Source organism: Halyomorpha halys, unplaced genomic scaffold (assembly GCF_000696795.3).
Source record: "Halyomorpha halys isolate HHAL.00 unplaced genomic scaffold, Hhal_1.1 Scaffold1280.1, whole genome shotgun sequence".
NCBI classification, from domain to species: Eukaryota; Metazoa; Arthropoda; class Insecta; order Hemiptera; family Pentatomidae; genus Halyomorpha; species Halyomorpha halys.
The window spans coordinates 67,430-92,354 of NW_027106955.1; the positions used below are offsets into that span (position 1 = coordinate 67,430).

At 28.4% G+C, this 24,925-nt stretch overlaps 2 protein-coding genes across 3 annotated transcripts in view; both read left to right on the top strand.

Moving 5' to 3' along the window:
• LOC106689106 (uncharacterized protein PF3D7_1120600) overlaps positions 1-5,862 on the top strand; it is a 30,222-nt gene extending 24,360 nt beyond the window's left edge. For both annotated transcript variants that reach the window (XM_014433889.2, XM_014433888.2), the window contains 3 exons: positions 774-981; positions 2,433-2,552; positions 4,624-5,862. In XM_014433889.2, the coding sequence (XP_014289375.1) occupies positions 774-981; positions 2,433-2,552; positions 4,624-4,720 (425 nt within the window). In that variant the 3' untranslated portion in view covers positions 4,721-5,862. The remainder of the gene's footprint in view (positions 1-773; positions 982-2,432; positions 2,553-4,623) is intronic.
• Positions 5,863-8,639: 2,777 nt separating this feature from the next.
• LOC106689109 (protein MMS22-like) overlaps positions 8,640-24,925 on the top strand; it is a 26,830-nt gene continuing 10,544 nt past the window's right edge. Inside the window, exons 1-15 of the mRNA XM_067045248.1 lie at positions 8,640-8,820; positions 8,899-9,136; positions 10,057-10,203; positions 10,279-10,429; positions 12,927-13,133; positions 13,830-13,943; positions 15,111-15,284; positions 15,360-15,586; positions 16,049-16,143; positions 16,250-16,419; positions 18,383-18,647; positions 18,894-19,010; positions 21,283-21,484; positions 21,565-21,649; positions 23,773-23,958. Of these exons, the coding sequence (XP_066901349.1) occupies positions 8,733-8,820; positions 8,899-9,136; positions 10,057-10,203; positions 10,279-10,429; positions 12,927-13,133; positions 13,830-13,943; positions 15,111-15,284; positions 15,360-15,586; positions 16,049-16,143; positions 16,250-16,419; positions 18,383-18,647; positions 18,894-19,010; positions 21,283-21,484; positions 21,565-21,649; positions 23,773-23,958 (2,466 nt within the window). The 5' untranslated portion in view covers positions 8,640-8,732. The remainder of the gene's footprint in view (positions 8,821-8,898; positions 9,137-10,056; positions 10,204-10,278; positions 10,430-12,926; positions 13,134-13,829; positions 13,944-15,110; positions 15,285-15,359; positions 15,587-16,048; positions 16,144-16,249; positions 16,420-18,382; positions 18,648-18,893; positions 19,011-21,282; positions 21,485-21,564; positions 21,650-23,772; positions 23,959-24,925) is intronic.

The window sequence follows — 24,925 nt, forward strand, 5'->3', positions numbered from 1 at the left end:
GTGGGTCCCAGGACACAAGGGAATCACAGGTAATGAAAAAGCTGATCAGCTTGCTAGAAACGGGGCTGAGCACCCTCCTATAGGACCAGAACCATTCCTAGGCATCTCTAAAAGACATCAGAGAAAAGTGGTTCTTAATTGGACATGGAAGAAAGCTGGTAAGGAGTGGAGGGACTGTATAGGGCTGAGACAGGCCAAGATTTTAATAACTAAACCCTCTACTTCTAAAACTAAGTGGCTGCTAGGCCTTAACAGAAACGAACTCCGATTATTAACGAACTCCTGACAGGTCACTGCAGACTTAAAAGACATCATAAGATATGTGGAGTAGTTCATGATAAAACCTGCTGCTTATGCGGACAGGCCCTTACAGAGACTGCCTTACATTACATAGCAGATTGTGGTAGGTATGCGTCATTAAGATACAGGCTGTTAGGCTCTCATAGAATTAAAGAAAATGAGGCTTCCTCTATAGATTGGAAGTCCCTTTTGAATTTCATTAGAAAGACGAAAAGGTTTGATATAGAGGAATAAGATACATAGTCATTCCATTGGTTTGTCTTGGGGATGGCAAAAAGGACCAATAGGCCCACTTGCCGGACTTGTTCCCCCCACCATTACCAGTACCAGTACCATACCATCTCTTATCTGTAATTTTGCATTTTCCAGAATAGCCATGACCACATTCTTTTGAATAAACAGACGTCATACTTTGTTTTTAAATTTGTTCTATTTTTTCCTTTTTACAAGTATTATTTTTAATTTGCTTTCAGATCATATCTCAATTTTTATTCATAATCGAATGAAAAAAAATATGAGTGTTATACTATCTGAAAAATGGCTCAACTCCCACTGCAAAACCATCAAGGATCTCTTATTTACGATCAAGTTTGTCGAGGAAGAGTACAATAAACTGGAACCTTTGATCAGTAGCATGAAATATTTTTATGAGGAATTTCCATTTGACTTTTCTTGCGACAGGTAATGTGGAATTTTATCATACTTTTTCCTATATAAGGGTTATTCATGATCTTTAGTTTAACATGTTAAAGCGTGTTAAATGGAGAAATATTTCCTTCTTTTATCATGTTAAAACGATATAACATGGTTGGAACTCTGTTACTAGTTCTGTTAAATGGCGAATGACGTCATGCAAAAGACCAGCTTAGCTTTACATCATCGTGTTATGTTACTTGCTCATAGTTGGTGTTTTGATTGTCTTAGTATTGTTTTGGACGTTTTTAAACAAGACAATCAGAAGCTAAACTTTCACACTTCTACTTTTTACTTACCTTAGGCATGCTGTAATAAATTACTGTAATCAAAACTTAGAAGTAAAAAATAACAAGAAGTTTTGGAAGGAAAGGCTATGAAACAAGTTGCTCAGATAATCCGCTAGGAACTCTTATGCTTTTAACAAGACTTTAAATAGGGCTGCTTACTATCCTATACTTATAACATTTAACGTGGTAAAGCATTTTACATTTAACACAATATCATGAATACCCCTATAGAGTGTAATATCAGTAATCCGAACTAATTGTTGCAAGGCTAAGAAAATTTGTAGTATATCTACTATTTATTAAATTAGTTTTACAGAATCAAATGATTTATGCAATAGATATTATATTTTTTTCTAATGCCATCAAATATGTTATAAACATTTCTATTTTCAAATTTCACTGTAACTTTTTTTTTTTTAAGCTAGTTCAGATTATTGAAGTGTTAGGAGTACCAAAGTTTGAATTACTAAGATTACACTGTATTTATTTATTAATGTTTGTTGTTTATTTTTCTATTGTTATTCCGATTTATTTTACCTTTCAAAGATGAGCGAATTTTTAAATAAGATTGAATTTAATATTTTTTATTAAAAGACAAGCTAAATTACATGATAATTGTTTTTGAGATATCAGACTTACCATTGGCTCATAATTGGCTATGTCTTCATTATCATTCTCGGCGTATTTCAAGGTGGTTTGTTAAGAGTTAAAAGGAAGTTGGTCCGCGGTTAAAATAACTCAAATAGTTATTAAACTATTTATATGAACCAAGGTTCTTTATATTTATTTATTAGTTTTTTATATATTACACATGATCAATCAACAATCTTCCTAGAAGTTTTAATTGTTAGTATTTTGTAATACAAACTTATTTTCAATATATTATTTTAACTTAAATAATTACAAAAAAGGGTTAAAAATAATTATAAAACAAAAATGATTATTTTCTATGGAACTCAACAAATATGGGATTTTGCATCATGTAACTGGAAGCAAAACACAGTCCTTTTGCAGGATTCTATCGCTATTGAAGTAAATTATCATTCTAATTTTAAACCGAGACATTGTGGCCATAAAATTAATTAAAATGGTGAGCTTAGCCTTAAGCTAAATTATAAATCCCTTTCATTTTTTTCTTCCTTTTTTTAGGATTATATTTACAATAGTTAATATGAGGAAGGAATTCTGTTTCGAAGTCAAAATAGATGTTAGTCATGGACAGGTGAAAGGAAAGAACATCGATGTTGTCAACCACGTTGGTCAAATCAGGTCAGTAATAATACTATCATTATATATAACAGTATAATTATCCTTTTTATAAAACTAAGAACAAAAAAAAAAATCCCAAACCCTCTGCATAATAATTAACTTGTCTACATATTTATATATTTGTCTGTCTTTAAATCTTTTTTTACTAGTAAAATATTTCATTGTAGTCTCTACTTTTCATGTACTTCATTATGACATCGTCTTAGAAATTTTGTTGATTTCACAATACGTTCTTTCAACTATATTAAATTGTACTCAATCAGTTGGTAGATACTTTGGGTACATAACATATTACATTTTGTTTTTATTCTTATTTTTTTTTTTATTCAGATATTGTTATTTAAGGAAATAATTTACTTTGAAAATACTTCTATTCCACAGAAAAATTATTATGAAATTACTCAATATTTTCAATTAAATAAGTATTCAAGTATGAAAATTGATTGGTTACAACAGAGGTTCCCAGTCTTTTTCGGTTTGTAGCTCCCTAAATAATCCCCTTTTTTCCGCAGCTCCCTTAATACATCATATTTTTTTCTAAATTTTTTTAATTTCTTGAAAAATTGTAAAAGTTATTTTTTAAAAGCGATTACCCATTTAACAGCGAAAAATTAAAAACAGATAATTTCTATTTTCGATGATGAGGTGTAGATAGTTGACCGTAGATTACTGATTGGAGAAGATGGTCGGGGGGTGCGGTCAGCAAAGAAACAACATAAATAAACAATAAATATTTTTTGCACCCACCGACCATCTTCTCCAATCAATTACTATTTTTCTTTGGATAATATAAAATATCTAATTTCAACTGATTCGGTAATATCCATATTGAGACCGGACAACCACCATGTGGTTAGGTTAGTTGAAAAATAAATTAAATTCACCAACAATTTATTGAACCTGTTATTATTAATTCCATTATTAAAAATATTAATGGAATGGATGGGCTTGATGTTCACTACACAACTTCTCAAATCTCGGAACAAAAATTGGATATGGCTACCCTCATTTCTTGTTCAACGTTAATTTTCGAACAATATTTACTTTTTATTACCGCGACTGCCAAAAATCCGGCTTGGCATGTATAGGATGGTGCAAATGGAATTAATATGTATTAATAGAATTAATGTTAATGACTAAATTCTTGGAATTTTGTCAGCATACACAATTGTTGGCGCAAAAATTTGAGAATTGAAAATTCTTAGAAAATTGTCGAATTGTTTAATTGAACATTTCGTGGTGCCCTTATGACAGCACCCACGGAGCCATGATGCACAGTTTGGGAAACACTGGGTTACAATGTTTCACAATTCTTGAGTTTGATGTCTTACAATTTTTAAACTTCTTTATTACAGAAAAGTACTCAGTCATTCCAAATTTTGATATAATCGATTACAAAAGTATTAATAATTGTTGATACTTGTATATTTGATACTTGATACTCAGTACTCACATACTTTTTACTCAAAATCATTTGACTTTACCTCAAGCATTGTGACTTTTTGCCACCTCATGGAAAAAAATTATTTCAAAAGAGTAGGGTACTATTTGGTAATGTATTAATATTAAAAAAAAAAAAATAGTAAAATTGACTTATGAGTACGATTAGTTTACTTTTATTCAACATTTTTTGAGTATTGATCATAAATACTTGTATTTAAATTGCTTTGAATATGCATTCCTTGTACTCGTGTATAAAGGTTTCTTGATAATGGATTACTTTTACACAGATTGAATGTTTTGGGTATTATATTGCATGTTGTTCTCAAATATTGTGAGTTCAAGTAAAGTAATCGTACTCATCTACTCAGTGCTTTTGCACTATTTGTCCAACTGTGCCAACAAGTCGTACTGTCTACAAATTTTCTGATGAAAAGCAATTTCCATACTTATCTCATGAGCTTTAGAGTAAATTATTTTTAGAAGAATATATTATCTTTTGACTTTCTTTAGAGTAAAATTTTATGGGCTTAAGTTGCGTCTCTGAAATTTGGAGGAATTAGTTTGATTATTGATTTATATATTTGTCTTCAAATTTTTATTTGTTATTATTTTATTTTTTTTTTTTCAGTAAATCTAAAGTCCAACAATTATTTGATCAGCTGCAACCCAACACTGAAAGATTCTATTTATTTTGGCAGAAATTGTCGGACATCCATGAGTTATAGCTTTAATTATTTTTTTAATAATTGTACATATATATATTTTGAATGTTATGTTTTAACCTGTGAAATATTTTTATTGTATAGAGTCTTAGTTTTTTATTTGTAAATATGTAAGTAATAATTTTTTTGTACTGTTATTGCAATAGAATTAGATTTAATTTAAAAGAGAAATTGCATACTTTAGCTTTAAAATTTCCGTTGATAATTCAAATACTTCTGCTACCACAGTTGGACACTATGGCCAAGGATCTTATATTATTAAACCGCTTGATCAACATTTCTATGAATATGATTTTTTTTTTTTTTTAGGATTATAGGCAAACTGCTATCCTATTGGCTTCATATATGCAAACTATAATTGAATTTGTTATAGTATTTTTATTTCTGTCGAAATTTGAAATTATGAAGTAAAATATTGTTCTGAATATGGATGTAATGTCAAAAGTACATTTAGCTATTGATGACTTTAAATTTTGTTTCAAATTTAAAATCACCAATAACCATCTATAATCTCTCATCTTTAAACAATATTTCATTTTTATAAATTATCAGTGGTTAATATTATATTGGTGCTTCTCTAGTTAATTTTCTCAACCCACATGTCCATTTTTATGGATTCTGAAAAGCTCAAGTCATTAAATAAATTTTAGACATCTCTATTTTTCATTATGTGCTATTTTCCATCTTTGCTATATTTTCAACACTTTCCTTATGAATCTATCATTTGTAGTATTAAACCATCTGAGCTTATATTTGTTTCAAGCTAATTATGGAGTAAAGAAAGACTTGCTTAATTGTTTTGAACTAATAAATAAAATATTTGTTTATAAATCCTAGAGATATATATTCCCTAAATCATTATATTTTAAAATTGAAAATTCAAATCATTCATTGTTATATCCTTTTATTAGTTTTAATTTTTTTTTTTGTATTACTGATAATTTAATAATATCTAAAGGTATTCGTCAAAGCTAATAGTATACTTTACTTAGTCCAATATTATAATTCAGTCGAAAGGGTGCAATATTTCTTCATCGTCAATTACTTTTTGTTTAAATTTTCTGTTAAACCATTTTCATGAAAATGTCTGTAAATTAAAAAAATAAAATCAATGAGAAGAGGTATCTCTCAAGTATTATATTTCTTTAGAATATATATTATTATATGCTTAATGAAAATATTTATATTTTTATAAGAAATATATTAAATTATAAAAATGTTTGAAAATTATTTAACTTCCTATTGTATTTTATTTTCTCTGATAAAAAATATATATGTACATTTGTTTATTTATTTCTTCCTAAAAATTGAACCTTTCTCATGAATGGTAATGTAAGTTTCATGGGGGTGGTATTGGGACCTCAAATTATTTTTTCTACTTTAACAACTCGCTCCCATTAATGAAAAGAAATTATGGAACTTGGTGCTTCTACATGTTTTTGGGTACTGATTATAAATTTCACCTTTAAGTTGAGTTTTCTTTTGGGCTACATCCAAAAGTAAATAAATTTACATTTTGTTTTTCTTCTTATATCTGTTAACTTAATTTTCCATAACCAGTATTTCTTAAATCCCAATTAATAGTAAATAAAAATATCCTGTTTCACTCATCATCACTCATGTGACTTTCCTTACCACTTCAGCTGTTGAGACCCTATGCAGCATTAATTCCTTTCTGCATCTTAACTAATGTGGTCCAATGAAGTTTTTATTTGTATTTAATTATTTGACAATTTAATGATTCTTCAAATGAGTACCTTTTGTTCCGGGAGTTTTAATTTTTTGAAACATTAATATACAAAAAATGAAAGGGTTTCCAGGATTATCTTTGGTAGTACAAGTCCGATGTAAATGATTTTTTTTCTTCTGTTTTGATAGGAATGTAACAACTTTCCCAATGAAAAAAATATGTATTCTATGACAAGCAGATTTCTAAAATAAAGAGATTCATTGAAAATTTGAAGAGATTACAATACTCCTTACTTTGTTTGTAAGAAAAGTAAAAAATATGAACATGAAGTAAATCTGCTTATACCGTTCAATTTGAATTTTTTTTTCATTAATTTTATTACATATTAAATAGAGATAACACATAGTTTACCACAAAATGTATACTTTGTGTTATGCACAAATTTAATTTTCTTTCTTCCTAACTTTTTCTCAAAGATTAATGGTGTATATGAAACGTTAAGGGGCTCTAAGTAGAAAACTTTAAATACCTTTCATCAAAATTTGGGGGGGGGGGAACCAAGTTTTCTGGCTGCTTCCCACAGTTAACTTGATTTTACACGTAGGCATTGGTAGGCCAAAAACTATAATACAAAAAAGAAGTAACAAAGTCGGATCATTTGCTCAAGAAATAATCATGGCACAGACAGACTAATGGGAAAAAATATATTTTTTTCTCATGGATCACTAAAACAATAAAAACTTTGACCCGATTAAAATACTGATACTCTCCTTACCTAGGTGGTCAGAGAAAAGAAAAAAAGACATGAATATAAATAAATTTATCAAAAAAGGTTATACTCTAGTAGTTAAGTAGTTGACTGCATAGAGCAGTGGTTCCCAAACTTTTTTATCCTACCATCCCCTTTCCAGGAAAAATATATTATATATCTCCTTTAGGAGGCAATAAGTAACAGTATACATCATGGAACAATTATTTTTGTAATGTATAATGGACTTTTACTTCGTTCTGCCTTCTCTGGAACTCTACTCTATTCTATTATTTCTTCCATTTGTAAGGATTTACAGCTAGTTCCTTTCAGAGTGAAGTTTCCTTCCTGCAAGGACCTACTGCTAGTTCCTGTGAAAGTAGCAATGCCCTTCATGGTCATAGACTAGTTCCCTATGGAGTGAAGTTCCCATCCTGTGAGGATTTACAGCTAGTTCCCATAAAAATCATCCTGCCAATTCATCTTTAAACCTTCGGATGTTTAGTATCTCACATCTTCAATTGGAGTCAGAACTAATAAACTCAACAGCTATGGCGTAGGCAGAGGGAAGCAGGGGGGAGCTGAGACTTCCCCCTAGATTTTTGGTACCCAAGAAAAAGAAAGAAAACAGTGAACTTATTTGATAGATGATTTCTTTCTGGAAATATACTATAATTAGGAAAGTAACTTCCGTTTTGAGCAATGATAATCAATTCTCAGGATAGGTATTTCAAGTATTGAAACACCTGAGTCAAAAGTAGTTTTCTAGTAATTGTTATGAGATTGCGTAGTATACAATATGTTTGTATATCTGCTCACCCCTTGGCCAAATCCTGCCTACGTCTATGTCAACAACTGAATCTAAAATTTTCAGGTATCTAGAATAGAATATATCTAATGCTTTATCTAATCTGTAAAATTATTTTTGGTTGGAAGACCAACACGTTTATATTTTGAGTACCTGGCACATTCCTGACTGTGCTTCACATTGTTAAACCAATTAGTATAAAATGTTATTCCCATAAAAAAGATTCAATTGAAGAAACCGAAAAGATTCAACATATTGCATTCGCGCTTTTTGAAAAACACTAACAATGTATTCGACCTCCAATAATTCCTGTTAAATTTCTAAATTTTCCAGATAGTTTTAAACTAAAAGTCATTGAAAAAGGACTTCTTTAAATGTTATTTTAATAATTAGAAATGTGAGATCATTTTAGGACCCCATAATACTGGGATCCTCTTAAGCGGAGGACGGGCCTTTACTAACGTGCAGCATCCTGTATCAGTGAGTTTTGAGTTTCCCCCAACTATAGCTTGTTTTTCACAGTAGTAATCTTATTGGAAATCATAGTTAATTTATTTTAACGTTCACTGTACTACCACAAGAGGAAGCCACCAATACTCTGACAATATATAAAATGTTAGATAATTTCTAACCTCTTTGGAAATGGCCGTTTTGCCTTCACAGGTACCTTTTCCCGCCGTTGGAGGGAAGTTTGCAGAGTTGAAGTTTAAAAATGTAAACAATATTTCTTGAGTTATTTAATAATTAGCTGTCACTTTAAAAATTGAAAATGTCTGAGGATTGGGATGATTTACTTATGTCTTCTGAAGATTTTTTCACTACAAGTATTCAAACAGAACGACTATTAACAAATAAGTGTATGTCAGATTCTCCTTAAGAAAATGTGTGAGAATTGTGCCCTCTCTATTATTTTTATTTTTTTCTTTATTTTATAGCTACTGAAACTAATGAAAAGAAGTTCAGGTGCTTCGATTGCTTGGGGGATGTCAATCCAAACAAAATAGAAGTGGATTCAAGTAGTTATTACAGTGTGCAAGATGAATGTAATTCAGGAAAACCCAATAAAACAGTTACTGTTGATGCTAAGTGTGGTTCTGTTACTTTGTTTGACAAGCAGTGGGACAAGAGTTCATTATTAAATAAATATTTAGATTCTTTTTTTAAAATGGCGAGGTAATTTCTGTTTTGTAGTAATTCTGATTAATCTGACGTTAGGATGCTAGTTTTGTAGTAATTATCTAATATTTAAGCAGTGATTTTCCATGCCTGTTACTTTAAATGATAAAATATCTTTTAAAATGGTTATGTAATTTATTTTAGTTAATTTTTAATTCTCTTTGTTCAAGTAAATTAGTTCCAATTCCCTATTGTTTATCTTTTTTCTTAATATCAACAATTAAACATGCTGACCTTCCTTTTTTGATCAGTGTAAATATAAACATAAATTTTTGATAATATAATAGAATATAGAAGTAATGTATTCTGCTAAAGTATTAACAAAAAATGTCATGTTCTGTTAAGTATTTAAGGTCAACAGTAGTTCAAATGAAAAAAATAATCTGAATTTTAATTTCCTTTATGCAGAATAGTTATTTTTTAATATAAATATGAGTTGTTGGAACTTGTTCAGATTATGATTTGGCATATTGAAATTTCTCTTAACCTAAAATCAATGGGCTTTGTCAACTTTTTAACTATGGTTTGGTATATAATTTCTGGTTTGACTCAATTCTGAAAAATTATTATCGCAGTAACATTAAGCAGAAGATAAATTAGGCGCAGAGAGCACAGTTGTAAAATCTCTTTCAAGATATTATTTGGTTTAGAGTCTCAGAAACTCATTTATTTTAATTGAAATAAAGAAAAAAATATATTGCATTATTTTATTTCTTAAAGTATTTAATGGTGTTAACTATTATCACTATTAATTACCAAACGTACTTATATGCAATGATTAGCTCAATTTGTTTTTTAAATATCACCGCTTTTATATTTATGTTACATTATTTTATGGCTATCAATTCTATCTAGCTGCTTCATAATATTTCTTATTTTATATAATATATTATTATGTTTATTTTTTTCATATGAAGTAAGGAAATGCTAATCATCGAACAAGCTGCCATGTTGAATGTAAATGTTCTTTCAAATTTTACATCTAGTAACACACAGCAGAATTACAAGAAGTCAAGATTTTATTGTATTGAATATTTTCTTTTCCTGAGGGATGTCATAAAATGGTTTGTTTTTAATTTTCTTAAATCTGTTTGTCAACCTTTTATTGTAATATTTCCAATGATTATTTCTTGTTGTAGTTTATCTTCTGATATTGCATATGATTGGATATTAAAAGAAATATATCCGCGATTGAAAAGACAATTAAAAGCTCTTAAAAGAAATCTTGGCAGTTTAATTAATCTCCCTGATTATATGTATGCTCATTCTGCTAATACTAGTGGCAATAAAGTAAGTATTAATTTAAAATTATTAACATTTCTGAATACTTAATATAGTATTCCTACTATTAATTGATACTTTTTATTAGTGTTATTTCATCACTACTCCTCATTTTTCTTTTTTAAATAATTTTATTTATTTGAGAAACTACAGCTATTTTATGAGAAGATGGCTGGGGGTGTGGTTAGTAAAGAACACAAATAAGTGAAAACATATTTATTGTACCAACATTTCGGTCAGAATTTCAGACCTTCAACAGGGCATCTGGCGGCAGATTCAACACCAGATTTATAACAGAGTTGAAGGGATATGAGGCTAAAGAAATGGTTTTGGGAGGTGTGGAATGTAATGGGTGACTAGTTGGCTTCAACTATAATGAGTGCTTTGACTTGATGTTGTAAATAAGTTCAATTAATCCTCCAGAGGCCTTAATTAATCCTGCCTCCAGAGACTCTGATGATATGATGGAGGCCTGAAATCATGGTCGAAACATTGGTACTAATAAATAAGTTTATTTATTATAAAAAAAAAAAATTTTTTTTTTCCTATTTTGTATCTTTATTGACCACCACTCGAACTATCTTCCTACAATATACTTCATTCATTCTTAAATCTTTATGTATTGCCTTAAGAAAGACTTAAAATATCTGAAATGAATAATACATTTTTTGTTTACTATTCCTGAAGAAAAAAGTAATTATAATTCATTTTTTCTCCATTTTCTCAATATCTCCATTTCATCACTCTTTTAATTTGATTATTGTTATAATCTTGAGTATATTTTTCAGAAGTCAATGATTGGCTCTTGCATATCTTTTTACAGTGAATTGATCTTCTTGTCATTGATTAACCATAATAATTAATGCATAGTTATTGTAAAAAAGTTCACAATAAAAGAGACAGAGAATCAAATTGATATAAAATACACTATTTAAGCTAGTAATCGAGCCTGAAAAATATCATTGGAGGCTTATTAGTCGACTTTAATTAAAGGAAGATTGTTCAGGTGGCAGACAAATTAGGGTACTCAAAAATAGTGAAAAAAAATTACTTAATAGTTATATAATTAAATTAATTACTTTTAAAAAAATATTTATTTTTTCTATGACCCTCTTCTTAGTCATTTCTATGACTAGGAGGTATCTAGAGGTAACCAACCTATGCTAACCATGGTGGGGTCAAGTTTTCATTTCATGGGACCGCCACAGAAATGAAAAAAAAACAGAACCTCAGGCTGAATTTGAACCAGCACCGCTGTAGTTATGAGACAGTTGGTTCAATGTTTATTAACATTTTAGGATCCCCTCATTACTAAGCCCCACAACCTTACACGTCCATCTTATTAGCCACAATGATATAACCTGAGTTATATTTATTGGGTGCAGTTTCCTCAATTCAGCGTTGTTTAGCCTTCTGAATTCTCCAGTAACTCATCCTTTTTCAGTCCGAGTATTTTATGTAATAATTTATTTTCAAAATCCTTAAGGTGCTGTTCTTCCCTTAGAGCAAACAATTACTTTAATTATGTAAAGTAACTGAAATTACTCTATTCAACTACTGTAATTGCAATTGGTATTCTCAATTACTGTAATTGTAATTGAGATTCCCAATTACTGCATTCGCGGCGATTACCAATTAAAATTGCTTTGGTGGTCCCATCCACAGAAATGAAAATAAGACCACCCACAGGCCGTATTCGAACTGGCACCGCTGCAGTAGTGAGGTAATTGCTTAACTCCTTCAGCTACAAACAGCCCTATCTATGTTCTAACTTGTTCATCTTTATATTTGTTTAATATAATTTTTTTCAATCTTATAGTTCTAAAATACTTTATAATATTTGCATAGCCCTGATAAAGACCTGCTATGTTGGATGAAACGTAGATGTCTAATAAAGATTTTTTTCACTGTTTTTGAGACCTGTGGTTTTTTCCCCTGTCTGGACCATCTTATTGAAAAATATTTAATAATCTTAGCTAAATTTAAATTATACTATAACTTTTGTGATAGAGATGACTTTTACTGTCTAACTATCCAATGAAAGGCGATTTAGGACTCTCTTATTTAATTATTTTACTTATGATGTTTGTTTATTTTTATTGTATATCGTAATAATTATATGAAAAAATCAGTTAGCAGCATTTCTTTTGTAGAGTTGTCTTGAAGACTTTTGATTATTTTGCATTCAATCTTAACTCTTAATGCACAGTTTTTATTTGTCATCTGTCACTACTATGCAACATGTATTCACTTCAGTTACAAACAAAATGTATCACTTCAATCACAAACAAAATTTATTTTGTTAGTCACTAAAATTGATTGAACATGACTTAGATAGAGTATAAGAAGGATTTTTGGTTTAATCTGTATAGAAGAGCTTTAATTTGCTTTTATTACATAAAAAATTATTATGATGTCAATAATGGGATTATTAATAATGTCATACTATCAAATAATAAAATTTTAAAAACTTAATTTTTAATAATTAAAAATTGTTCTCTTTTAGTGCTCACATGCCTCCTATCATTTGATGCATTTGCATTTTGATTTGAGGTGGATTCTTCTCACATCTCTTCATGTTCTATCAAAAGCAAGTTTCAAAATCGGATCTGAAAGTGGTATCAACGATGAAATAGATGCTGATTATGTTTCTAAACAGACTGAATCATTGATTACAGAACTTTTAGAATTATCTGTCAAGCGTTTTGAGAAGGTTGGAATTATTTTTATTGTTTTTAAATTTTTATAATGTTATAAAACTGTCATGATCTCAAAAAATGTTTAATAGTTTAATGTTAAGATCCACATGCATCTTGGTGGTGAAGGGCTTCCGATCCCTGTGTGATAATAGTATTGTGGATTTGATGTAATGTTTTTTAATTTCCCTATAAGATGGAAAGATAATGAAAATTATATAAAATATACAATTTAATGCATTTAATTTAGGTAATTAAACTTAAACCTGAAAATGAGTACATGACCATGACCCAATTCAAAACAGACTCTGGTTTTTATTACAGATGCCTTCAATTTAGACCTATGAATAACATTGATGCCTGTAATCATTTCATTTTTAAAATATATTTTTAACTTTTATACTATTTTGTCAATTTCACATTTTTGCATTAAAGAGAAAAGCATGTTAACAATATTTTTTTTAATTGTAAATTATTAAATATTTTAAGTTAATAGATGCAACAAGGTTAATAGCAACATAAATTTTGATTTTAATTGCTAAAAAAAGTTCTTGATAGGTTTTTTGTTTAATTGCACATCCTATTTCTTTTTCTATGTTATGTGGTAAAGACATCACTAAAATTTCAAGCCCAGTGATTTAAAAATCACATCATCTTCAGTTATGCATTATTTAATCATTCTTATTCCAATATTTATTTATTATTTTTTTTAGCTTGGAGTTACTCAGTTAAGGTTTAAATCTCCGTTTAGTTGCACCTGTGTACAAGAGTTATGGCTTCTACTTATAAAATTTTGTAACAACATTCTCCTTGATGAAAGTGGAAAAGTGAGTGTTTTTATTTTCAAAAGTATTCTAATTTTTATTGGAGTTCTATCAATGGGTAGTTTCTCCACAAGTTAGTGACGTGTCACTGTAACACTAATATCACATTTGCTAGATGTATTTTTGTTATATAGTTGTAAATATCAATAAATAAATGCTGTAATGCACTAAATATTTGCTATTTTAAATTATGAAGAAGACGGTCAGGTTTGCGGTCAAAAAAGAACAAAATAGTTAAGAAATATTTATTTTCTAATATTTCGCCCCACTTTGTGGAGCTTTATCAGGCTAGAAAGATACAATAAAACAACTTAACACATTTCAACATAGTAAGATAATAAGATACAAAAAGGTAAATTAGGGTTGGGTTAAAATTATGTAAAAATAAGTGAAAAGAAAATTATATACAAATAAAAGAAAAAAAGAAATAAAATAGTATTATTATAAAATAAACAATGATAAGAATATAAAATATTATGCAAACTATAAAGTTAAAACTAATCTCAACTTACTTCCTCATTTTCCTTCATTTAGTGTGTTAAATTTTGTTTTCTCACATCTACTTTTCTGTTTTTTCGTGTTATTGTGTCTTCTGTACATTTTTAACCTTATAGTTTGCCTAATATTTTGATATTAATATTCAATTTATTTGTATATAATTTTCTTTTTACTTAATTTTAACTCTACCCTAATTTACCTTTTTATTCTTATTATATTAAATTGTTTTTAGTTGTTTTTTGTATCTTTTCAGCCCTGTGAAGTGCTCTACAAAGTGGGGCGAAACGTCGGAAAACAAATAGGTCTTAACTATTTTGTTTTTTTATGACTGCAACCCTCACCATCTTCTTTATAATTTGAAATTATGTGGTAAATAATTTATATCAATGATTTTAATTTTAATTTTTTTCTTCTTTTTTTTGTAATATTTTGAGAAAGTGGTGTTTGCTTGGGGCATCCCAGGGTATCACGTGGCCTAGTTAGAGAACCGTTTCTTTAATGATTTTAACCTTATTTTTGCAAGGTGAAGTTTATTACCAAAATTTGAACCTTGTTTCAATAATGATCTTCCATTTTGAGTGTGGATTGAAATTGTATAGAATTCTTTATTTTATTTTGATTATTAATTAGGTATAATCAATTTTGTTAATTATTATTTCTTTTTTTATTTAGGGATTTTGGGATTTTATTATCACTTTCTTAGATGTCAGCTTACAGTTAAAAAGAGATGAAGGTGAGGTTTCTGGTACTTTGTTTACTTTCTTCAAAAATAATACTTCAAAATCGACTATATTTTCACTATGGTTTTTACATCATATCGCCAGACTAAGTATTTTCACAGGAGAGGTCAGTCATTTATGTCAGAAAAATATTTTGATTTTGTGTTTGTTTGTTTTTTAACGTTGAACATTTTTATTTCAGACTTCCTCTAGTTATTCACTTCTTGAATCTAATCTCAAATTTATGTTTAATCAAGATATAAATGAAAGTAATTTAAGGATCTGTATGTTTTTTATTGAGAAATTATGCCTTGAAATTTGGGAACCTAAACCCCAAATTGTGCTCATTCTTTGGGAATACTTCTACAAAAACATAAATAGTTCTTTTTATGTACCTGGTGCACCACCGAATACTATAGCCTTTATGAGGTTTGATTTTTCTTTTTACTATTTTATTCATGAATTAAAAATAATTGTATAATCTAAACTGCTCATAAAAATAACCAAAACTTAAAATCCATGTCTGTTATTTATTGAAATGTTTGATTTTAATTCTTCAATTCAGATTTAATATATATATTAAAAAAAAGTATATATTTAAGTATTGTTAGTAGTTAGATTATTTATTTATGGTATTAAATTAAATTAAATTATTTTTTTTTTTTTTATAAACAATTTGCCTTTATTTCAGTGTGTCTTAACAAAAAAAGTTAATTAAATCTTATTAAAAAAAAAATTATTGCTCCTCCTTGGAAGGTTGATATGTATTTTACTTTTGGTTTTATTTTATTTTTTTTCTATTAATATATATTTTAATAAACAATATTTGTGCCATAATTAATTTTATAAAATTTAACTATATTTTGAAAACTATATTCCCTAATGTTTTAGCAAAACTGCTGCTGGACTTGTTGAACAGTCACATTCTTTTCTAAACGATATTAACAATGTGTCTGACAGTTTTCAACATTTTTTAAGAATAATTGGTATGTTTTTTTTTATTTATTGAGTTCTTTATTTAAATTCAAACTTATTAAATGTAATATCTCAGTTATTTATTCATACTTCACTATCTCAATTATATTTTTAAAGGTTTGCATCTAAAAAAGACGAAAGACTCTCCGAGGAGTTGGAACCTCTTAAAAGGAAGGTTATATTCCAAATTATCTCTTGCTAAATTTGAAAGCCTTTCACAAGTTGGGGAATATCATTTCATTTCATTATTTCTCACTGTGGCGATAGCTCAAGACGTTGTTCAAATTGTAAGTTATATTCTATTTATTTCCTGATTTTTTATTTAATTTTTTCTTTTTTTAAAGTGACAACTTATAAAAATTTAGTGTATATTTTCAAAATATTCTTTTAAAATATTAGTCCTTGTTATTTACATGCTTCCTTAGCACTTTGTAATTCCATTGATTCATTACAAAAATCTTTGTGTATAAAATAGGTTTTATTTAAATTCTACTCATTGAAATTATTCTCCAAATATTGGCCTTCATTGTTAATTACTTTAACCCATTTAGTATTTGATTTTGATACTGGACTGTGGTTTTTGGGCATGAAAACTCCTCATATCCTGATTTGATGTTCTGATTTTTTAAGTTCTGCCTTTTCAAAAAATACACTATTAACTGTAAAAGACCATTGTAGAATAGTGCAACATTAAGACTGGGTAAACAACATAAGGTTGGGGTACGATGATAGTGCTTGTTTCACCATAATATCGAACCTAATGTTGTTGACAGTTCAACTTACTGAATGATAAAAACTGATGATTAAATACAGTAAATAACAACTCTCACTGTGGATAAAAAACAAATGAGAAATATACAAGTTTATTAGTTATGTCCAAGGTTGGTGATGAGCTTTAGCAGTTCCCTGTAAAGTAATCTTCATGTGGCAGTTAGTTGATGAGCCTGAACTGTTGTATTTTCAATTATCAAGCAAATGCTGAAAGTATTACAGTACTACCATGACACCAAATGTCATAGTTTAAAGATGGTAGTAGCTAGAAAAGCTATCTCTATCACTGTCACTGTGAAATCTGGGCATAATTTAGCATGAACAATAGGCACTTTGGATGAGGACTTTAAATCCAACATAAGTTTTGTGATTTCCTGAATGTGCTGATTTAGTTTTCTGTTACAATAAATCCCTAAAAATCACACAGTATGAATATTTTAGAAGGAAACCCCTGTTAATCAAACTTGGTCATTTTATGGAAATGTGTGTTCTCTACTGAATGGGCATAAAACAGATTTGGAATTGGAAATAGTCATTTCTGTGTCTAATTCCCACCTCCTTAAACCATCTACTGTCTTGTCTAGTAGCACTTTAATACCTCTGTGGGATGCATGTATACATATATGATCCACGAATTGTAAGATAAAGACTTTCTGAGGTATGTATTTACCTATGTTGGTCAAAAAAATTTTGAAAAGTAAACTACTCAAGCCTTGAGGTAAATCTATCCTAGCCACCCTACTCATGACTATTGAATTCGATATATTTAACAATAATTTTCTAATTATGATTAAATTGATAATAATATCTGCAAATATTCTGGGAAAACCCCATGTCTTTCATTTTTGTAATTGAGAATATGTAACGGTAACGGAACAGTGTTGTATATCTTTGTTCCATTACATATTTTCCATTATAAAATTAAAGCTTTTATATTTCCATTATAATATGGAAGCTTAGCCATTATAAAATAGATTGCTCCAGCAATTGCAGCAAAACTACTCAACTACTAAGCAGATAATTATGAGAGATAGTTGACCGTGGATGACGTACGAGGAGAAAATGGTTGGGGGGTGCGGTCAAAATGAAACACAAATAAGTTGGTGTAATCTATTTAAATAGGTTACACCTACTTATTTGTGTTTCATTTTGACCGCATTCCCAACCATCTTCTCCTCGTACTAAGCAGATACTATTATCAATTTAATCAGTGATAGAAAATTATCATTAAAAATATCAAATTTAATATTCATGAGTAGGGTGGCTCAGATAGGTTTAGCTCAAGGAGGGATTTTGAATAGTTTACTTTTTGCAATTTTTTCCAACTGACCTTAGAAAATACATACTTATATTATTATTTACTAACACTTACATAAGAGGATTTGTTATTATGAAGATAACCAGAATTTTAAGCTTGATACTAATGATAATAAATTGCAATAATATATGTATAATAACAAATTATTTTACGTATTGTAGGAATCGAAAATGAATGAAATTGTCAATGCCTACATGGTTAAAAACAATTGCCTTAACGAAAGACTCTTCAAGGGACAATTAGCAATTGTAATTCTTCTGTTGGAAGCTGAGAAGGACATATCATGTGCACTCCAGCCAGTGGCCAACTACATCTCTTCTTTAAATATAAATGAGGAAATTGAAATTATTAGAATGTATGTTGAGTCGTTGAGAGATATTTTGAATATGGACCAACCTCTGACCTTTGGACAACACTTGCTTATTGGTAATTTTTATAACTTAAAACGTTATTGTAAAGTAATTTTATAAGGAGTCATTTAGATGAAATAAAAAGAAAAAACAATAAAATAACCAAGCTATTTTTTATTTTATCAATGGAAATAAAAACAGCTTGTTTTTTCTGTTTCTTTTACCTTGCTGATCCCTAACAAAATAAATCGTTATTTGAAACTGCCATCAACAATTGTACCCATCATTTCAATTTTTTTTTTTTAATTTCTTTTCTTTTCAGATAACTGGATTTCTAGTTATCTCTGTTTTTCATCTGAAAATGATATATCCAGATTTTTGGATATATTGATTGGACTATTGATCAAGTTGAAGAAGTCATGTAATTTTGAAGCTCCAGGTGAGTTGCCTTTAAAAATAAATATTTTAGCTATTAATAGTTAGTGAGTTTTTTAAATACTACTTTCCTTCCATTTTGCAGCATTATAGAACTTCTTGAATATTGATTAAAAAAAAAAATCTTGTACTTTTGAATAATTCAGTAAAAAAATTCCATTAGTGGAGTAATGAGATATGTGGGAAAAGATTGTTAAAACGAGTGAGGAAGAATAAAATTTCGGATTGTATCTATTATTTATTTTTATGATGGCTAGCGTTATCGAATGTTTAAGTTCAGAAATGCGAAAATCATAGGCTCAAATACCTCTTACTGCCCAGTATTAGTGTTTTGTTGGGGAGATCCAGGATTCTTTTTAAAAAATAACTTTCCAGTTTTTTTCAAGGAATTTATGGCTTCATAATTATTATATCAAAAACAAATTTATCCTGGAAAATGAGTAGTGGTGGAAAGTAACATATATTTGAATAATTATCATAATTTTTAGAGTGGAAGTTTTTTAACAGAAAAACCTTAAAATAAATTTCTGATAATGCAAAAGGGAATAATAGTCAAGAAATTATTACTGAAATGTTGATATAAAACTAGGGGTTATGAATTTTTTTTTTCTTTATCATTCTGATTATTTTCTCTATTGTTTCAAAATCATATATATACAAATATGCTGATTTAAATAATTATTTTAGGAGGTCTTATTAACATGAATTTAACAATATGATTTTAATACTTACTAAATAAAATAAATATTTATTTTATTATGAAATATAATACTTTTACTGTATTTATTACCTTAATTTGTTGGATACAGTCACGCAGTCTTAAACACTTTAAACTGCCAGCAGTCACCAATTCTAGGTCACTGAAAATGCTGACTACTGTTACCTAATTTAGTGTTAGGTAAATTGCTTTTAAGCAATTTTTATATTATATAATTTTTAACATATAGAAATTTATAAATTATAAATGATTTCTTGTATTATTTGTTAATGTACAAATCATATATTAATTTAAAATTTAAACTTATTGTCTTTTTTTTTATTAATATACCATAAAGTCTGACAACTATGGTATAAAATCACTTCAATTTTTAGTTATTTTGTCAGACCATTGAAAATAAATATTTTAAAATTTTCTGCGTGTAGTTTATATATTTATTTTAAACATTGGACTATATTTTTGTTATACATACTACAATAGTCCATCTTATATTTCCTAATGATATAATAATAATAAATTGATCATAATTTTATAGAATTTTCAGTAAATATATTTATCTAGCTTATGAAGTAACACTCTGAAACATTCAAATTTCCAAAATGGTATTTTACTTATTTAATTAATAAAGCATACAAAAGGAAGTAAAAGTTCACTAAAAATTAATAAACAATCATGAAGATTTTCTATAAAAATAATAATTAAAAGAAGTGAAAGTAATTATTTATTTTTTAAATATCTCTTAACACAGTCTCAATCCAAGTGGGTTATTAAATTTGTTTGTTGTTTATTTAATAATTTTAGTATAACTAGGATGTAAGTAGTTTATCCAATGATTTTTTTATGTATGTTTATATATATCTTAAACTTTTTGAAGATGTTCTGTTAGAAGGCTATAACATTAAATTATGACTGGTTCTTTACTGACAGTTTATGAAGATTATTAAATTAAACAAAAACATAAAATTTCTAATTGAAAGTTTAAAGAAAATTTACGCAATTGATTCCTTACAGTGCCCATCTTTAGTAAAATTCAATAATATTTGTAATATATGATCTGATTTTGTTTGAATATTGAGATGTGTCTTGTTGTTTTCATTATATGCTCTAAAATATGGGTTAGAATATTTAATTTTAAAAAATAGACTAAGTTGTGTTTCCTTATATTATTAACCCCTAAGGCTAATCAATGAAATTGTTTAATTCAATTCGTATCAAATCAATTGTATTAATTTTGTTTGTGTACTATTATACAAAATTAAGTTGTTAAATGCTAAGTAAAGGTATGTTATTTAAAAGAATAAAATACCCAAAATCATACTTTTTGAAAGTAGTCACAATAATAAAATAATCCATTCTAGCTCTCTATTTTTGTCCAAAATGTTGTGAATTTATTTTTGTATAGATCTATTTAGGCCTAATATTTACTTTAAAACAGTGTCAGGAAAAACATTTTTTTTTTAAATTTCATAAAAGGAACTACTTGAACCATTGTTTGTTTATTAATAAATTAGTATTTGCATTTTTTGTGATTAATTATTTGTTATTGTTTTAATTTCAGACCAACGAGAGATTTTAATTATGGAAAAGCTTTGGGAACAATTGAATGGCTATCTCGGAAATGTAACTTCCCAACCGACTTTGCCCCATCAGATTTCTGACATAGCTGGTGAAATGGCAAATGTTTCATTGTTGGTCGGCAACAAAACTAGGTTTTTAGAAACTGTCAACATGTTCACCTCCAAAAATATATCTGATATTAGGTTGATTATTAATTTATATTTTCTTTTTATACAAATAATTGTTTAAAAATTACTCATGTTTAATTTTTTTTTTGTTGTAGTATTCTAAGAAGGTTTATTTGTAATATAATGAAGACGGAAACTGCTAGGAATTATTTGCCACAGTGTGACAAAATCATCTTGAAGGTAATCAATGTTTCTATACTTGTAGACATTACAGACCTCAACGTACTGATATTTGAAACTGCACTTCTCATAATCTGCATATTTAGACAGGTTTATTCAGAGCCGTCTTTAACTAAGTGGGGTATTGAGCACTTTAAGAGGTCTACAGATTAGAGATGGAGTCTTTCAAATTCTGTTCTGAACAATTTTAGTTTATTAATAACACACCAGTTAACACATTCACTGCCTTAAAAAAAAATGTGATTTCTTTAAAAATGTGAGATTTTTTTTCTTGTTTCCAGTAATAATAAGTGTCTTTATTACCAATTAAATTCATTTCTTTTTTTGTGATATGTTTGTCCATTTATACCTGTCACATGGATCCGTGTATTTGGCACTGTCAGCAAAATATCCATTGTAAATGGCGACTACACAAATCCGTGTTTACCATAAATATTATATTATCATTATTATATAAGAATTATAAAAATTGTCCATGTCCCTGGTCCAGCCTCTCTTCCAATAATTGTAATACTACTTTAGTAGTGTGTCCCTTTTCCTCCAGTCTCATCTCCTGAGCCACCATAAATTGGAAGTGTGCCATTATAAAGGATCAGGTTCAGCGAGGATCTAGAGCTTAATTCCATATTTATGGTGTTTGCCCTTGATATATAGATGAATAACCAACTTTCCATGCCAAAGAACCATTGATTCATTCAAAGATAATTATTTCCCTGGCGAATATATAGTTGACATTTTGTTGTTAAAATGATCCATAATAGATCTCACTTTATACAAAGGATCGGATTAAATTTTATTGGAACTAAAATGAAGGCATCTAAGAATTAGGAAGAGCCTATTTCTTGACGTATAGGATGCAAAATAAGGTAAATTAAATAGCCAATGTTTTTTCCAATAATCCTGGAGGATATTCATTTGAATTGTTTCTGTATGTAAAAGCAGACCAAGGAATGTTTTGAATTCCTCCGTTGTGAGGTTTCTCCATGTTATTCTGCTAGATTCTTTTACTCCCTTCATTGCATTTTATCACCTTTATTGCATACTCGTTGGTTTCCTTGACTGTAAATTCTATGAAAGGATCATCGACAATTAGAGTAAAGTAATCAATTGGATTAGATGTTTTAAACATTTCCAATAGAGCATTACATCCTGTAAATTGTATAGTTTTTAAGCAGAAACTGTCTGTAGACCACGAGCTATCTTGTGTCGAAGGTTGGCGAACTAATGTGGAATAACTACAGATGAGGGTTGTTTAGGTGTTTGTGGCAGTACAACTTCGGGAATGAGATTATTATCGTAAGAAATCCTTACCTCTTCCTCACTATCGCTGCTCGAATTAGACGGTAAATAATTTTTGTCACTGTCAGATCCACTGAAATCATCATAGCTATTTATTTCTAAAATCTCAGTCAAAACATCAGAATTGATGGATAAATCCTTAGACACTTGGTTTTCTCTCTTTTCCTTGGTATTTGTTTCATTTTTGCGTTCAGACTTTCGTTTTGATGGACCAGCTTTAATATTAATGGTATATCTTAATTGAATAGCAAAAAAACGCAAAAATAAAAACATTTTTCTAAAACTGCCACTAAATATGTTTAAAATGAATATTCTATTACAGGAAACAAGTGAAAAAATGTTTATATGCACGATCACGGATCCGTGTAGTGGGCACCATGTGCTAGATGCATGATACACGAATCCATGTAGTAGGTATGCAAAGTGTAAAATCATTAACTTATTTAGTACACAAATATTACTGCATTCCCTAAAACCGGAGGCATGACTCTGGTCTTGGATCTGACTGTCAGATTTAAGAATAATAAGCTCGATCAGGTAAATGTTGTGGAAAGGGAAAAGAAGGAAATTTATGAAAAATGGAATCCTTTTCTTGAAGAAAAATTCCGCACCACCAAACTCACACTCAGTGTCCCTCTACTCTTGACCTTTTCTGAAATTTTAGTTCTAATCTTATGATTTTATCCATATTTATTAAATGTTCGTTGTAAAAAAAAAATTTATAAATAAAACTGGAAATGAGTTGAAAAATTATTTTTAATATGAATCAATATGTTAGGTTTTCTTCTTAATATGTGACTTATCAAAATGATTTTCTTATTCAGACCTGGATTCAATGCTGCTTCATGTGCCCAGATGTTGAACATGGAGAAATGCAGGAACTAACGAGAGCTGCATTGAAACTTCCAGAAATTTATCTTTTCCTCAGTACGGGAATTGATGAAATATTAAATTCTAAAGATCCACTCCTAGATTTTCTTTTGGGATTACACTGTAAATATGTCGAAGAGGTAAGTTGATTTAGTGATTAGAATTTTATTAAGATATGATGTGTAGTTTTGTATAACTGATAACGACGCAGACTGGATTTCTTTGTAATTGGATGTATAGTTTACTTATTCTTTCTTTTTTCTTTTCTTTTTTTTTTGTTAACAGATATTTAAAGCTCTGTCCAAACTAATGGATATAGGTGCAGTTATATTAAGTTTTATTGTTGATATGTGTTGATAAACATATATTTATGTAAAAACGATTACAAATTATAAACTAAATTATATTATTAAAAATTAAGAAGATGGTTGGGTGTACAGGCAAAAGAGAACAAAAATATAGTTAACAACTGTTTATTTTTGACATTTTGCCCCACTTTGTATAGCTTCATCAGAGCTAAAAAGGAGGGCGAAACATCGGCAAACAAATAGTTGTTAACTGTTTTTTTTGTTTCCTTTTGACCGCACCCCTGACCATATTCTTCATAATTTGAAATAATACTGTCAATAATTTATATATCAAATTATATTATATTTTTTTTTAAATTTAACTAATTAAAATTAAGCCTTTCTTTAATTGATTCCATTGTATTAACAAGATAAATCGTGTCTATAAACCTTATTTAAATCGGAATGATAAATCACTAAGAAATATTTTAATTTTCAATTCTTTCAATTTTTAAAATGATAATTATTTGAGTCATAATTATCCTTTTTTTTTATTTATAAAATTATGTAATATTTAATTTAAAATAAAACTTTATAAATTAAATCTCACTTGTGGATAATCATGGATAGCTTTTGTGAAAAAGTTTAATTTGCTTTATTTATCTCGGGATTTTTTAAATAGACTGGAAAAACTATGCATCAAATATTGCTTTGTGTTTTTTCTTAGTTCTATAGGGTGTTTTTTTAAGCCCGATAGAACTTGAAATTGTAAAAAATAACACAAAAAATTAAATTGTAATCAAAATTTTTTTTTTATTCG